General features: G+C 48.4%; 1 protein-coding gene across 12 annotated transcripts in view; it reads left to right on the top strand.

Moving 5' to 3' along the window:
• LOC126986112 (longitudinals lacking protein, isoforms A/B/D/L-like) overlaps positions 1-16,982 on the top strand; it is a 91,792-nt gene that overhangs the window by 44,615 nt on the left and 30,195 nt on the right. The window contains exons 5-6 of one of the 12 annotated variants that reach the window (XR_007739287.1): positions 1,397-1,798; positions 2,031-2,397. The exons of 7 other annotated variants lie outside the window; for them this stretch is intronic. Coding sequence is in view for 4 of the 5 variants with exons in the window: in XM_050841836.1 (XP_050697793.1) it covers positions 4,401-4,748 (348 nt within the window). In the remaining variant the exon portion in view is untranslated. 4 more of the 12 variants (XM_050841839.1, XM_050841838.1, XM_050841827.1 and 1 more) reach the window with 4 other exon arrangements.

Genomic DNA, 16,982 nt, shown 5'->3' on the forward strand with positions numbered 1-16,982 from the left:
GTTTTCCCAATGAATATGCAAGCGAGAGCGCGCCTATGAAACACACACACACACACACACACACACACACACACACACACACACACACACACACACGAACACACACACACAGAGCATCAATATAGAGTTAGAGGTGGTTATTAGAGAGAGAGAGAGAGAGAGCGAGAGAGAGAGAGAGAGAGAGAGAGAGAGAGAGAGAGAGAGAGAGAGAGAGAGAGAGAGAGAGAGAGAGAGAATACCAATACAATACGAGGAAGAATATAAGGAAGAGAAGAGGAGGAAGAAGACAAGAAAGAACGTAGAACAGGATAAAAGAAAATAAAGAAAAACATAGTCAGATTTTGGAGGAGGAGGAGGAAGAAGAAGAAGAGAAGATAGAATATAAATAAAAGGAAGAAGAGGAAGAAGATAAGGAGGAGGAGGAGAAGATACTGAGAAGAATGAGGAAGAGGAAATTAGGAAGTCGAAGGTATTTGAAGACAAGGAGAAGAAGGAGGAAGATAAATACAAGGAAAAAGAGGAAGAAGATAAGGAGGAGGAGGAGGAGGAGGAGGAGGAAGATAAGTACAAGGAAAAAGAGGAAGAAGATAAGGAGGAGGAGGAGGAGGAGGAAGATAAGTACAAGGAAAAAGAGGATGAAGATAAGGAGGAGGAGGAGGAAGATAAGTACAAGGAAAAAGAGGAAGAAGATAAGGAGGAGGAGGAGGAGGAGGAGGAAGATAAGTACAAGGAAAAAGAGGATGAAGATAAGGAGGAGGAGGAGGAAGATAAGTACAATTAAAATGAGGAAGAAGATTAGGAGGAGGAGGAGGAGGAGGAAGATAAGTACAAGGAAAAAGAGGAAGAAGATAAGGAGGAGGAGGAGGAAGATAAGTACAAGGAAAAAGAGGAAGAAGATAAGGAGGAGGAGGAGGAGGAGGAGGAAGATAAATACAAGGAAAAAGAGGATGAAGATAAGGAGGAGGAGGAGGAAGATAAGTACAAGGAAAAAGAGGAAGAAGATAAGGAGGAGGAGGAGGAGGAGGAAGATAAGTACAAGGAAAAAGAGGAAGAAGATAAGGAGGAGGAGGAGGAGGAGGAAGATAAGTACAAGGAAAAAGAGGAAGAAGATAAGGAGGAGGAGGAGGAGGAGGAAGATAAGGCAAGGAAAAAGTGGAAGATGATTAGGAGGAGGAGGAGGAGGAGGAAGATAAGTACAAGGAAAAAGAGGAAGAAGATAAGGAGGAGGAGGAGGAGGAGGAAGATAAGTACAAGGAAAAAGAGGAAGAAGATAAGGAGGAGGAGGAGGAGGAGGAAGTTAAAAAGTCGAAGGTATTTAAAGAGAAGGAGAAGGGGGAGGATGAACCATAACAAGTCGAGGGTCTGCCACACTCATAGGCACACCATCTCGTTTTAGGGTGGATGGCTGCGGCGCGGGGCTACTTTGTGCGGACTGTGCGGACGCCACTTTCGCTCCTTAGCTGACCTGACGCGCCACATCCGCACTCACACGGGGGAGAAGCCATACGTCTGTCCGCACTGTCCTTACCGCTCCGCGCAGAAACAGACAGCGAACAGGCACATTAGAATCAGACACCCCGGGCTCCCTCAGCTCAGAGACACGCCCCCAGCATCCAGCATCTTCATCCCAGCATCCACGCTTTCATCTCGTCCACCACAAGACTAGATGGATGAGATTTAGGTTCATCCACTTCTACCTTCCTCCCCCAGCATCCACTTTCTTCTCAGCATCCACATCTTCCACCCCAGCATCTCTCTTTCATCTCATCCACTACAAGATCAGATGGATGAGATTTAGGTTCATCCACTTCATCTTCCTCCCCCAGCATCCACTTTCTTCTCAGCATCCACATCTTAGCCCCAGCATCTCACTTTCATCTCATCCACTACAAGACCAGATGGATGAGATTTAGGTTCATCCACTTCTACCTTCCTTCCCCAGCATCCACTTTCTTCTCAGCATCCACATCTTCCACCCCAGCATCTCTCCTTCATCTCATCCACTACAAGATCAGATGAATGAGATTTAGGTTCATCCACCTCATCTTCCTCCCCCAGCATCCACTTTCTTCTCAGCATCCACATCTTCCACCCCAGCATCCACATCTTAGCTCCAGCATCTCTCTCTTTCATCCTATCCACTACAAGATCAGATGGATGAGATTTAGGCTCTTCCACTTCTACCTTCCTTCCCCAGCATCCACTTTCTTCTCAGCATCCACATCTTCCACCCCAGCATCCACATAACTCCAGCATCCTCGCTTTTTCATCTCATCCACTACAAGATCAGATGGATGAGATTTAGGCTCTTCCACTTCTACCTTCCTCCCCCAGCATCCACGTTCTTCTCAGGATCCACATCTTCCACCCCAGCATCCACATCACTCCAGCATCCTCGCTTTTTCATCTCATCCACTACAAGATCAGATGGATGAGATTTAGGCTCTTCCACTCTCCCCAGCATCCACTTTCTCAGCATCCACATCTTCCACCCCAGCATCCACATCACTCCAGCATCCTCGTTTTTTCATCTCATCCACTACAAGACCAGTTGGATGAGATTTAGGTTCATCCACTCCATCTTCCTTTCCCAGAATCCACTTTCTTCTCAGCATCCACATCTTAGTTTCATCTCATCCACTACAAGACCAGATGGATGAGATTTAGGTTCATCCACTTCTACCTTCCTTCCCAGCATCCACTCAGCATCCACATCTTCCACCTCAGCATCATCACTCCACCTCCTCTTCCACCTCCATCTCAGGCTACCACAAAGGGATGGGAAGGGTAAGGATGGGAAATACATATATAAACTGACCTGGTGCTTCATATTAATCTTCTTTATGTAAACGAAGCGGAAAGTATTGTCAGTAGTAAACATTATCCGTGAAGTACTTGTCTAATGATATCTTGTAACCCCATACTGCTTTAGGGTAACTACTGAGGGTGGGAATCTGTTGAAGGGAGTCGAGAGAAGTGTTTTGAGAGATAACCACGAGAGGAATGGTTTTAAGGGGGGATATAAGAAGGAAATGAAGTCGAGGGTATTTGAAGATTAGGAGGAGAGGGTGGGAATCTGTAGAAGGGAGTCGAGAGAAGTGTTTTGAAAGAAATAACCACGAGAGGAATGGTTTTAAAGGGGGATATGAGAAGGAAATGAAGTCGAGGGTATTTGAAGATTAGGAGGAGGAGAGTGAGGGAAGTCGAAGGTTCGTAACTATAAGGAAGACAAAGGAAGGTATAAGGGAGTCGAGGGAGGAGTTTGATAAGAAAGATAACCACGAGAAGAATGAATTTGAGGGAGAATGTGAGTGAAGTCGAGGGTTTTTGAAGATAAGGAGAAGGAGGAGGAGGAGGAGGAAAGTCGAGGTTTGGTAAATAAAAGGAGAATTACGGAAAAAGAAGAAGGAGAAAGAGGAGGAGGAAGATGAAGAGGAGAAGGAGAAGGAGGATGAAGATGAGGGGGAGAAGGAGGAGGAAGATAAAGAGGAGGAGGAGGAGGAGGAAGATGAAGAGGAGAAGGAGAAGGAGAATGAAGATAAGAAGAAGGAGGAGGAAGAAGATGAAGAGGAGAAGGAGGAGGATGAAACATAAGAAGTCGAGGGTTTTTGAAGATAAGGAGAAGGAGAAGGAGGAGGAGGAGGAAAGTCGAGGTTTGGTAAATAAAAGGAGAAAGACGAATAGAAGAAGGAGAAGAAGAAGGAGGAAGATGAAGAGGAGAAGGAGGAGGAGGAGGAGAAGGAGGAGGAGGATGTAGATGAGGAGGAGGAGAAGGAGGAGGAGGAGGAGGAGGATGAAACATAAGAAGTCGAGGGTTTTTGAAGATAAGGAGGAGGAGGAGGAGGAGGAGGAGGAGGAGGAAGAGGAAAGTCGAGGTTTGGTAAATAAAAGGGGAAAGACGAATAGAAGAAGAAGGAGAAGGAGGAGGAGGAAGATGAAGAGGAGGAGGAGGAGGAGGAGAACGATAAAGAGGAGGAGGAGGAGGATGAAACATAAGAAGTCGAGGGTTTTTGAAGATAAGGAGGAGGAGGAGGAAAGTCGAGGTTTGGTAAATGAAAGGAGAAAGACGAATAGAAGAAGAAGGAGGAGGAGGAGGAGGAAGATGAAGAGGAGAAGGAGGAGGAGGAGGAGAAGGAGGAGGAGGAGGAGGAGGAGGAGGAGGAGGAAACATAAGAAGTCGAGGGTTTTTGAAGATAAGGAGGAGGAGGAGGAAAGTCGAGGTTTGGTAAATGAAAGGAGAAAGACGAATAGAAGAAGAAGGAGGAGGAGGAGGAGGAAGATGAAGAGGAGAAGGAGAAGGAGGAGGAGAAAGATGAAGAGGAGAAGGAGAAGGAGGATGAGGATGACACATAAGAAGTCGAGGGTTTGGCCATGGTCTTAGGCACACCATCTCGTTTTAGGGACGGTGGCCGCGGCGGGAGCTCTCGTGCGGACTCTGCGGACGGGGCTTTCGTTCCGCCGTGGACCTGACCCGCCACGTCCGCACGCACACGGGGGAGAGGCCCTTCGCTTGTCCACACTGTCCGTACCGCGCCGCCCACAAGAGCAACGTACATAGACACATCAGAAACAGACATCAACACCAGTCTCAACACCAACATCAACACCATCAGGAAGCGCAGTCGCGGTCTCGTCTTCATCACCAGTCTCAGTCTCAACACCACCTTCATCACCACCACCAAGACGATGAACCTGCACCTCCACCTCCACCTCCACAACACCACCTCCAGGAAGAATTGCAACACTAATAACACCACCAGTCACCAGTTTCAACACCATATCACCACCACTGTCATCACCACCACCACCACCACTATCATCATCACATACTTCTTGTTCTACTACTACTACTACTACTACTACTACTACTACTACTATTACTACTACATAATCTTTAGATGCTGGTGGGGGGGGAGGTGGAGTTGGAGGAGGGGGGCATTTTTAGTCGTATTGGTGATGCTGGTGATGAACGCTCTACCGGTGTTAATGGTGGTGGTGGTGGTGGTGTTCAGTTGGGGGTGGGAGGGGAGGGCTGGTCGTGGGACACCTCTCGTACTGGTGATGCAGGTAACACTTGTTTTGTGGTGATGAAGTCTCCGGTGTTGTTAGTGGTGATGACGGATGGTGATATTGGTGTTGATTCTGTTTGTGGAGGGGGGGAGGGGGGGTGACGCTTCTGACAGTGTTATATGGTGATGAAGATCCTACTGGTGTTAGTGGTGATGACAGATGGTGGTGGTGATGTTGATATCGGTGTTGATTCTATCCTGGGAAGGGTGTGTTGGGTGGTGATACTGGAGATACTGTTAATGGTGATGACTGATTGGTGTTGATGGTGATGACTGGTGGTGGGGGTGGGGGTGGATGGAGGCTATCAGAACATAAGTATTAACAAGTCTAGAAGAGTCTGGAGGTAGTGTCCTGTGATAATGAAGTCTGGTGTTGATGGTGATGACTGATGGTGGTGGTGGTGGTGGTGAGGGGTTGGGGGTGGATGGGGGTTACAGAACACAAGTATTAACAAGTCTACAAGAATCTGGTGTCCTGTGATAATGAAGTCTGGTGTTGATGGTGATGACTGGTGGTGGTGGTGGTGGTGAGGGCAGACACTGACCGTCGGCTGTCCGTTGTCTGTTGCAGTCCGGGCTTGGGGCGCCGCTGATGGCTGGTACCGAGGCCGCACGCATAGCCGGGAACCCTGGATCACTCTGGGCCAGCCGTGATCCGAGCTCTGGGGCCGCTACCTCTGCCTCCTCCTCTTCCTCCGGGGCGTGGGGGCGTGGTGCTGGGGGGGTGGGGGAGCGTCACTACCCCTGCCTCTACTGCCCCTACAGCTCCAGGTCTCGTGTGGATCTGGATAAGCACATACGGACACACACTGGGGAGAAACCGTTTAAATGTCCGTTTTGCGTGTACATGTCCGGCGATAAGAGTAATTTCCGAAGGCATATTCTTGGGGTCCACAAAGTCCGGTACTCCGATCTCTCAGCTCCACCTCAACCCCAAACTCCAACAACACCACCAACACCATCAACACCAGAGGGCCTTAAAATTCCTGGTACTATACTCGGCTTGTCTTCCTCATCTCCCACCGACTCCGTTACTCAGCTCCTCCTCTCTTCAAGAATCCTCCGCAGTACCATGGTGACAATACCCATACCCCGTAGTGATGGGAAGGGATGGGAAGGAATGGTAGGGAAGAGATTAGAAAGGAAGGGAAGAGAAGGGAATGGTAGGGATGGGAAGGCAATGGAAAGGAAGGGAAGATAGGGGAAAGGAAGAGAAGGGGTGGGAAGAGAAGCAATGGTAGGGAAGAGTAGAGAAGGGAAGATAGGCGAAAGGAAGGGAAAGGAAGAGAAGGGAAGAGAAGGGAAGGGAAGGGAAGGGAAGGGAAGGGAAGAGAAGAGAAGGGAAAGGAAGGAAAAAAAAGGGAAGGGAAAAGAAGGGAAAGGAAAGGAAGGGAAGGGAAGGGGCGTCATATACATATCTTTAGGCTGTGTTGATGGTGATGATAGTGGTGTTGATGGGCCTTATATCTAGATGATGGTGTTGAGATTGCAGTGGAGGTGACAATACCAGTGGTGATGATGACGAAGATAGACTTGAAGATGAAACTGGTGGTGATGAGGGTTGTGGAGTTGAAGATGGCGGTGTTGAGAAAGATGGAGGAAGAAGACGTATTTAATAATGGAGGTGAAGACAAAGGAGAACAAGTGGTGATGAAGACGGTGATGATGGAGGTGAAAACAAACGAAAACTAACGGTGGTGATGAAAATGGTGATGAAGACGGTGATGACAGCAATTCTTAAAGGAGGTGGATGATGGAGGTACCGAAGAAAGTAATGGTGATGAAGGTGGTGATGAAGGTGGTGATGAATGGAGGTGAAAACAAAAACGAAACTGGAGGTGATGAAGAAGGTAAAGGTGGTGATGAATGGAGGTGATGACGAATATGAAAAAAAAAAGATAAAGGTGGTGATGAAAGTGGTGGTGATGAATGGAGGTAATGACGAAGAAGAAGGAGGAGGAGGTGATGAAGATGATGGTGATGACGGAAACGAAAACAAAAACAAAAAGAAGGTAAAGATGGTCATGAATGGAGGTGATGACGAAGATGAAGATGGAGGTGATGACGAAGAAGATGAAGATGGAGGTGATGACGGAAACGAAAACAAAAACAAAAAGAAGGTAAAGATGGTGGTCATGAATGGAGGTGATGACGAAGAAGAAGGAGGAGGAGGTGAAGGAGGCGGAGGAGTTGGTAGTGCTGACGCAGCCTGACGCAGAAGGCCGCAGAAGGGATCCTCAAGTGCTCATTCTTTGCAGCACGCCGGCGGGGCTCTGGCGGGGACGACTTCGGGGCGGCGCGGTCACCTGGGCTACCCGACGGGCCTGGGGGCGGGGCTGACCGGCGGACGGGCACCCCAGAGACCCCCAGGACCCCAGGGAGCCCCGCAGAGTGTCCCACGGGGGGCGGAGGGGGGTAAAAGGCCCCTGTTCTGCCACTGGTGTTCATACAAGGCTATCAGACGAGGCGATATGAATAAGCATTTGCGAACTCATACGGGGGAGAAGCCTTTTTGGTGCCCGAGTTGTGAGTTTCGATCCAGACTCCAGCGCCTCCACCGGCACGTTAGGCGTCACCACCAGTACCAACACCACCAGGCACCTCCTCAACACCACCAGGCACCTCCACCTCCTCCACCACCACCTCCAGCCTCAACTCCAGCCCAGCATCCCAGTCTGTTATAGCGTTCATCACCATTTGACCAATAGCATCATCACCACCTCCGTCATCACCAGTTTCATCACCACCAGGCTTCTCCTCAACACCACCACCATGCACCTCCACCCCAACATCCCAGTCTGTTATAGCGTTCATCTCCACCACCACCACCTTCATCACCATATCACCAGTTGCATCACCACTCTCAACACCAGTCCCCTCCTCCCCCTCCTCCACCTCCAGCTTCTACTCAGCATCTTCATCTCCTCCTTCATCACCATCATCATCACCACCATTAAAGACATTATTAGTCATTTGTAACAATCTTCATTACCACTACCACCACCACCACCACCACCACCACCACTGTCATCACCACCACCACCACTGAAGAAGAGAAGGAAGAAGAGGAAGAGATAGAGAAGGAAGAGGAAGAAAAGGAACAGGTTAAGAAAGGGGAGGAGGAGGAGGAGGAGGAGGAAGAAGAGGAAGAGGAGGAGGAGGTTGTTAGGGCATCTTCATCTTGAAAAAAAAAGCCCTTTGAGGAAGAGGAAGAGGAGGAGGAGGAGGAGGAGGAGGAGGAGGAGGCAATAGTACTCCACTCCACTCCTTTTGTCCTCCTTTTTCCTCCTTCTCAGAGAAATGGAGGAGGAGGAGGAGGAGGAGGAGGAGGAGGAGAAGGAGATTAAGAAGGAAAAGGAGAAGAAAGAACGAAAGGGAGAGAGAGAGAGAGAGAGAGAGAGAGAGAGAGAGAGATGGACACAGTTTGGTTACCTCTCTCTCTCTCTCAAAGGAAAAGGAAAAGCTGGAGGCTGTTTCGTTTGAGAGAGAGAGAGAGAGAGAGAGAGAGAGAGAGAGAGAGAGAGAGAGAGAGAGAGAGAGAGAGAGAGAGAGAGGAAACAAAATAAAACATAAAAAAAAGATAAACTGAGGAAGAAAAGAAGAAGAGGAAGAAGAAGAGGAAGAAGAAGAGGAAGAAGAAGAGGAAGAATAAGAGTGACATTGCCTTATTAATCTTATACTGGTGTTCTTGTTCTTGTCGTTGATGTTTTATTCTCGTTGTTGTTTTCCTCCTCCTCCTCCTCCTCCTCCTGTCCTTCGTGTACAAACCAACATACGAACAAACACACCTGTAAGATTCTAATTAGTATGTAAGATTAAAAGAGGAAAAAGAAGAAGGAGGAGGAGGAGGAGGAAGGAAGAAGACAGGAGGAGGAGGAAGAGAAGAGGAAGAGGAGGAGGAGGAGGAGGAGGAGGAAGACTGTAAATATATATAAGAAGAAAAAAAGAAAAACCAGTGATATTTTGATGTATAATAAGAATAAAAGAAATGAACAAAAATGGTTTATATAAATATGTAATAAAAATAATAATAATGATAATAATAATAATAATAATAATAATAATAATATAAATAATAAAGAAAATGATATTGAATGTATGAGTTTTATTAGTCCGTGCATGTGTGTGTGTGTGTAGTGTGTGTGTGTAGGTGTGTAGTGTGTGTGTGTTTGATGGTCACTCACCCACGATATTACCTAATTAGCAAACACACACACACACACACACACACACACACACACACACACACACACACACACACACACAGGCCCGTAGATATCTGTGAACGAGAAAGAGGAAGAGAAGAAGGAATAAGAAGAGGAAGAGGAGAAGGAGGAGGAGGATAAAAGAGGAAGAGGAGGAGAGAAATACAGGGACATATTGGTATTGGAAGAGGAGGAGGAGGAGGAGGAGAAGAAGAGAGTGAAGGAACATGTCACGAGGAGGGGAAGGAGGAAGAGGAGGAGGAGAAGGAGGAGGAGGAGAAGGAGGAGGAGGAAGAGGAGGAGGAGAAGGAAGAGGAGGAGGAGAAGGAAGAGAAGGAGGAGAAGGAGGAAGAGGAGGAGGAGGAGGAGGAGCGAAATGGAAGAACACTTGTCGCTACTGGAAGAGAAGGAGGAAGAAGAGGAAGAGGAGGAGGAGGAGGAGGAGGAGATTGACACTGACAAAGACAGGAGTGGAGGAAGAGGAGGAGGAGGAGGAGGAACAGGAGAGTAAAGGTGAAGACTGTCGAAGAAGTAAATAGGAGGAGGAGGAGGAGGAGGAGGAGGAAGAATAAAAAGAAGATAGGAAAGAAAGAGGAAGAGGAAGAATGAAGAGAAGAAAAGCCTAAACTGTGATAAAAGAGGAAAGAGGAAAGGAGGAGGAGGAGGTTAATAGCTCCAAAAAGAGGAAATAAATAACAGTAAACAATAATTATATCAGACAAGAGAGAGAGAGAGAGAGAGAGAGAGAGAGAGAGAGAGAGAGAGAGAGAGAGAGAGAGAGAGAGAGAGAGAGAGAGAGAGAGAAAAAAGAGAACAAGAGAAAACAGCAAAAAACAAAACAAGGAAAGCAAGAACTTGACAAACGCAACACACTAAACAACAGTAACAAAGAGGGCCGCCTGGAGCCCCCGCCCCCCGCCAGGACACTCACACGAACACAAGACAATTAAAAATAAACGGCAAGCACAAAACGCATCCCCACAACGCACTAGCCACCCTGAAGCACCGCCACCACCGCACCCTGACGCTGGCGTTCGCTTGGGTCCAAGTACATGTAGTACCATGTACTTGTACTTGTAACGCCTTAGTGTGTGTGTGGCGTGGTGTTTGCCGCCCTGCCTGGGCGGGGTGAGGGGCTGACACAGGTGTGTGCCGGCCCGGGGCTGGGAGGGCCAGGTGGCGACTCAGGCCAAGGAGGGTAAAGCGTACTTGTACTTGGATTCTTGTACATTACATAAGCACTCGTTCTTGGAATCGAGTTAATCAACTAAACAGAGTAATTGTACTTGTCCTTGGCTTCGTGGTGTCGTACTGTAATCGTACTTGGACTCGAGTACAAAGTGTACCGAAGCCAAGGCTGCCGCAGACGGCCGCAGACACACGCCTCGCCCCGCCTCGCTCCCAGAAGGCTGACGCAAGTTCTTCTTCTCCCCATTGCAGCGCGGACTGGCAATGCTGATGGGGAACGTGTGTGGGCTCTGCGGCCGTTCCCTTAGCTCCACCTCGAGTCTTGAACGGCACCTTCGTTACCACAGGGGGGAACGGAACCACGCGTGCCCCCACTGCCCGTACCGCGCCGTGGCCAGGGACAAACTCGTCCGCCACCTGCACACCCACACCGGGCACAGGCCGCACCGCTGCCCGCTGTGTCCCTTCGGCGCCATCCAGGCCACGGATTTGAAGAAGCATATTCGTAGCAAGCATAGCAGTGTTGCTACTGGTGTTACTGGTGGTGTGCTGGTGTTGCTGGTGGTGATATGCATTCCGTTCTCGGTACTGGTGTTGGTCTGGGTGGGTTGGTGATCAGTGGTGTTGCAGGTGGTGTTGCAGGTGGTGTTGCAGGTGGTGCAGGTGGTGCTGTGCCGGCTTCCACCTCCTCCTCCTCCTCTGCCTCCTCCTCCTCCATCTTCTTCTAATCCTCCTCCTCCTCCTTCCTCATCTTCCTCCCTTCTTCCCTCCACGTAGAGAGTTTATGTTCACCTCAGCGCACTCATCACCACCTCATCACCACTGTCATCACCACTGCACCTCCATCTCCCTTCCCAACTCACCACTACCAACACTACGTCTTAAACACCACCACCACCACCACCACTCTTAGTACGTACGAGCACACCTTTCACCACCACCACCACCACCGTCAACACCATTCCTATCCGTGTTCTGCTTTCGTTTTATCGTTTTAAGAAGAGGAGGAGGAGGAGAAGGAGGAGGAGGGATTGAGGATGAAGAATGGAGGAAGGAAAGAGAAAAAAAAGACAAGGAAGAGAAAGGAGAGAAAATAAACGAGAGAGAGAGAGAGAGAGAGAGAGAGAGAGAGAGAGAGAGAGAGAGAGAGAGAGAGAGAGAGAGAGAGAGAGAGAGAGAGAGATTTTAATAGCACATAAATTAATAATATCTTGTATGTAACGTATCAATAAAAATTACCATTATTATTATTATTATTATTATTATTATTATTATTATTATTATTATTATTATTATTATTTAAAGAACGGAAGGACGCAGGTGGGAAGCTTACCTTGAGATATAAATTAAGAGGAGGAGGAGGAGGAAGAAGAAGAGAAGGAGGAGGAGGAGGAGGATGCTTTCTTTCATCATTATCTGCACTATTTCTTCCTCCTCCTCCTCCTCCTCCTCCTCCTCCTCATTCGTCGTTGGTAATGGAAGTGTAAAGGCCTGTGTGTGCGTGCGTGCGTGCGTTCGTGTGTGTGTGTGTGTGTGTGTGTGTGTGTGTGTGTGTCTGGGTGTATGTATATAAAAGTAAAACACGTACGCACACACACACACACACACACACACACACCGCCGCTGCTGCCATCGCCTGCTCCCCCAGCCGGTTCCTGCGTCCCCACTAACTCCCCCAGGCGACGCCCTCCCTGTGTCTTACGCCCCCTAACCTTACCCAGCCCCCTCCCCTCGATTGACCTGACCTCCCCCTTCTTCTCGTGACCTCCACCCCCCTGGCAGCCTCACTCTCTGCCGTACCTCCCCCCGGGGCTCCCCAGTGGTAGCCCAACCCCTGGGATCTCTGTATCTGGGGGCTTAGTTTTACCCTGTGGCTGCGTCTCGTACCTCCTGCCAGCGGTCCCCTTCCTTCCCCTGCGGTACCCCAGCCTGCCCCGTGGTCCCCTGATAAGCCCTGCGATTACCCTGCCTCCCCCTGGTTTTCTCTTCCCCCCTGCTATCCCCCAGTCCCCATTTGGTTACCCCTGCGATTCCACTGGTTTACTTCCCCTGCGGTTCCCCCCTGGTCCCCTCTTTCCCCCCGCGGTCCCCCTGGTTCCCCCACTCCCCGCGGTCCCCCCTGCCCCCCCTGGCGCCAGGGCGGGCCACCAGCAACTCACAGGTGCTTTTTGTTTCCTTTGCAGTTGCCAGGCCCAGACCTGGCGCGGCGGGCGTGGAAAGCCATTCGTAGAGCCTGGAAGCGCGCCTCGACACCTCCACCCAATCCCTCCGCCCCCCACACCGCTCTGGGGGCACGCAGCACCACCCGGGGGGGGCAGATGTGACCCAAGTGACCCCCTACCGCCCCCATGTATGCCCGATATGCCCCTACCGCGCCACAACCCGGGACTCACTGGCTAGACACATACGGACGCACACGGGGGAGCGTCCGTTCAAATGCTCGTTCTGTCCCTACCGAGCGATACAGAAGAGTGACGTGGACAAACACATTAGGAGGAGGCATAAGGACTCCCTCCACTCCCCCCCCTGGCCGGACCCATGCCTCCCCGCCTCCCTCGTCCCCTCGTCCTCCACTTCTTCCTCCGTAGCGGGGTCCTCGGTGGCATCCGCAGCCTCCTTCATCTCCGGGCTCCCTGCGGCATCCTCGGCGGTTCTGCATCAGCCGGGCCATGATTAGTGTGTGTGTGTGTGTGTGTGTGTGCGTGTGTGTGTGTGTGTCGTGGTCATCTTTCTCGTCGTCCGTCGCCTGAAGAGTACTTTGAAACACCACCCACCACCACTGAACACCAGTCATCACCACTCAACACCACCCACCACCACCACTACACAACACCAGTCATCACCACTTAACACCACCCACCACCACCACTACTCAACACCAGTCATCACCACCAACACCACCCACCACCACCACCACTCAACACCAGTCATCACCACCAACACCACCCACCACCACCACTACTCAACACCAGTCATCACCACTCAACACCACCCACCACCACCACTACTCAACACCAGTCATCACCACTCAACACCACCAACCACCAACAAAACTAAACACCAGTAATCACCACACCAATCAACACCACCACCACCAGTCACCACCAACACCAGTCATCACCACTCAACACCACCCACCACCACCACTCAACACCAGTCATCACCACTCAACACCAGTCACCACCAACACCACCCACCACCACCACTACTCAACACCAGACATCACCACACCAATCAACACCACCCACCACCACCACAAGAACTCCATCACCAACAACTACAACAACAATTCACAACACCACCACTTCAACACCAGTCACCACCACTCAACACCAGTCATCACCACTCAACACCAGTCATCACCACGCAACACCACCCATCACCACCACTCAACACCAGTCAACACCACCAACACCAGTCACCACCACGCAACATCACCACTCAACACCAGTCATCACCACCACTCAACACCAGTCACCACCACTCAACACCAGTCATCACCACTCAACACCAGTCATCACCACCACTCAACACCAGTCATCACCACGCAACACCAGTCATCACCACCACTCAACACCAGTCACCACCACGCACCACCAGTCATCACCACAAAACACCAGTCATCACCACTCAACACCAGTCACCACCACTCAACACCAGTCATCACCACCACCATCAACACCAGTCATCACCACGCAACACCAGTCATCACCACCACCAACACCAGTCACCACCACGCAACACCAGTCATCACCACTCAACACCAGTCATCACCACTCAACACCAGTCATCACCACTCAACACGAGTCATCACCACTCAACACCAGTCATCACCACCACCACTCAACACCAGTCATCACCACCACCACTCAACACCAGTCATCACCACTCAACACCAGTCATCACCACCACTCAACACCACTACTTCATAACACCAATCAACACCACCACCAACAGCAACAACAACAAGACGTCATCATCAACACCACAACAACACCACTTCAACACCAGTCTCATCACCACCATCAACACCAAACGCTAAGTACTTTCATCACCACTACCACCTACACCATCATCTCCATCATTTCCTTTCCTCCTCTATCTCCTCCTCCTCCTCCTCCTCCTCCTTCTCCTTCTCCATTACACACAAACAAACAAACACACGAGGTCAGAGGAGTCATATGTACCTAGAAGAAGAAGAGGAGGAGGAGGAGGAGGAGGAGGAGGAGGAGGAGGAGGAGGACAAAGAAAGAGAGAGAAAGAAGGAAAGGATAAAGAGATGTTCAATATAGTTTTCCTTCCTCCTCCTTCCTCTCCTCCTCCTTCCCTCCTCCTCTTCCTCGAAAAACTGACGAACACAAAAAAAAGACAGTAGCCATAAATTGTGCCATTCTCCGTTTTCTTTCAAATAAACTCGTCTTTGGAAAGCAATTTTAGGGGGCATTAAACTATTATTATTGTCACTTATTATTATTATTATTATTATTATTATTTAAAGGGGTAGAGGGAGAAGAGGGAAGGGAGGGAGGGAGGGAAAGGAAGGGAGAAAGAAGGAGATAGAGACAAAGAAAAGAAGAATGAAGGAAGGATAGACGGAAAGAAAGAGTTATAAAAGAAAGGAAGAAAGGGAGAGACAGAAAGAAAGAAAGGTAGGAGAGAAGAATGGGAAGGAAGGGAGAGAAAGGAAGGAAGGAAGGGTAGAGGAAAGGAATGAAGAAGAGATGAATAGAGAGAGAGAGAGAGGAAGAAGAAGAAAGAAATTTAAGAGAAAGAACAAAGGGAAGGAAAGGTAGGAAGAAGAAGGGAAAAAAGGAAGAATAGGAGATAGGATGAAAAACAGAAGAGGGGAAGGATGGAAGGAAAAAGGTAAAAGAATAGGTAAGAAAAATTTTAAGAAAGAAATAGAAAGAAAAACAAGAGAAAAAAGGAATGAGAGAGAGAGAGAGGATGGCTGTAGTGACCTGACTTGGGAGGGAAGGGAGGGAAAGGGGAGGAGGGGGGGGAGGGGGGAAGAAGTCACGTGATAAGGGGTTAAGTGAGGGGAGGGAGGGGGGTAAGGAGGGGAGGGGAGGGGAGGGAGGGAGGGGGGGTGGGGAGGGTTTAAGCTTATGACAATCAGCTACTTTTTATATTGAATGTTTTTGGTAGTCTTTGTAATAATGCTTTTGTACGTTGTGTGTGTGTGTGTGTGTGTGTGTGTGTGTGTGTGTGTGTGTGTGTGTGTAGACTAATGATCTTATAAATGCGTGGAGTGAGACATTATTATTATTATTATTATTATTATTATTATTATTACTATTATTATTATTATTATTATTATTATTATTATTATTATTATTATCATTATTTTTTTCCATTTTGTTCTTTCTTCTTTTTCCTTTATCCCTCTCTTTGTTCATCTCATTATTTTCATTATTATTATTATTATTATTATTATTATTATTATTATTGCTGAAGAAAGTTTGAAGAAGAAGAAATAAATAGATGAAAATATTAATAATTCTTGTCTTATTTTATTGAGATATTCCCATTATTATTATTATTATTATTATTATTTTTATTATTATTATTATTATTATTATTATTATTATTATTATTATTATTATTATTATTATTATTATTATTATTGTTGTGTTCGTATGTCTGTTATTATTAAGGTCAGAGAGAGAGAGAGAGAGAGAGAGAGAGAGAGAGAGAGAGAGATATTGTATTTACTCTACGGAGCCAGCTAGCCACAGTTCACTATCCTCCTTTCTCTCTCTCTGATCGTATTAGGTAATCTCGTCCTCTTTAACTTTCTTTAATTGTAACTCCCCCGAGAGAGAGAGAGAGAGAGAGAGAGAGAGAGAGAGAGAGAGAGAGAGAGAGATGAAGAGAATGTTAAAAGAGAGAAAGAGGAAAAACCAGAATAAAAATTGAGTTTGTAAAAAGAGAGAGAGAAAGAGAAAAGAAGAAGGAGGAGGAGGAGGAGGAGGAGGAAGAAGAGGAAGGGAAGGGAATAGAAGGGAGGGAAGATAGAAGAAGAAGAAGGGGAAGGGGAGAAGGGAAGAACACACACACACACACACACACACACACACACACACACACACACACACACACACACACATACACACACACACACACACACATACACACACGTACACAAAGGAAAAAAATAACAATGTACAAAAAACAACAAAAAAATAACAACAAAAGTACAAAAGAAAAACAAACACAATCTTTAAAAAAACAAATAAATAAAAAACCTTGAAGAAAAAAATGACAATGTGTGTGTGTGTGTGTGTGTGTGTGTGTGTGTGTGTGGAGGAAAAGGGAGAGAAGTCTGACCGTAATCTTGTCCTCGGCAGAGTGGTGGTGGAGGTGGAGGAGGAGGAGGAGGTGGAGGAGGAGGAGGAGGAGGTGGAGGAAGAAGAAGGGGGATGTCGGCTACAGTGGCGGCGGCGGCGGCGGCGGCGTCTACAACATCACGGTGGAGTACAGACGACATAGTTAGAAGTGGAGGAGGTGGAGATGACCG

Source organism: Eriocheir sinensis, chromosome 61 (genome assembly GCF_024679095.1).
Source record: "Eriocheir sinensis breed Jianghai 21 chromosome 61, ASM2467909v1, whole genome shotgun sequence".
In the NCBI taxonomy this organism is placed as follows: Eukaryota; Metazoa; Arthropoda; class Malacostraca; order Decapoda; family Varunidae; genus Eriocheir; species Eriocheir sinensis.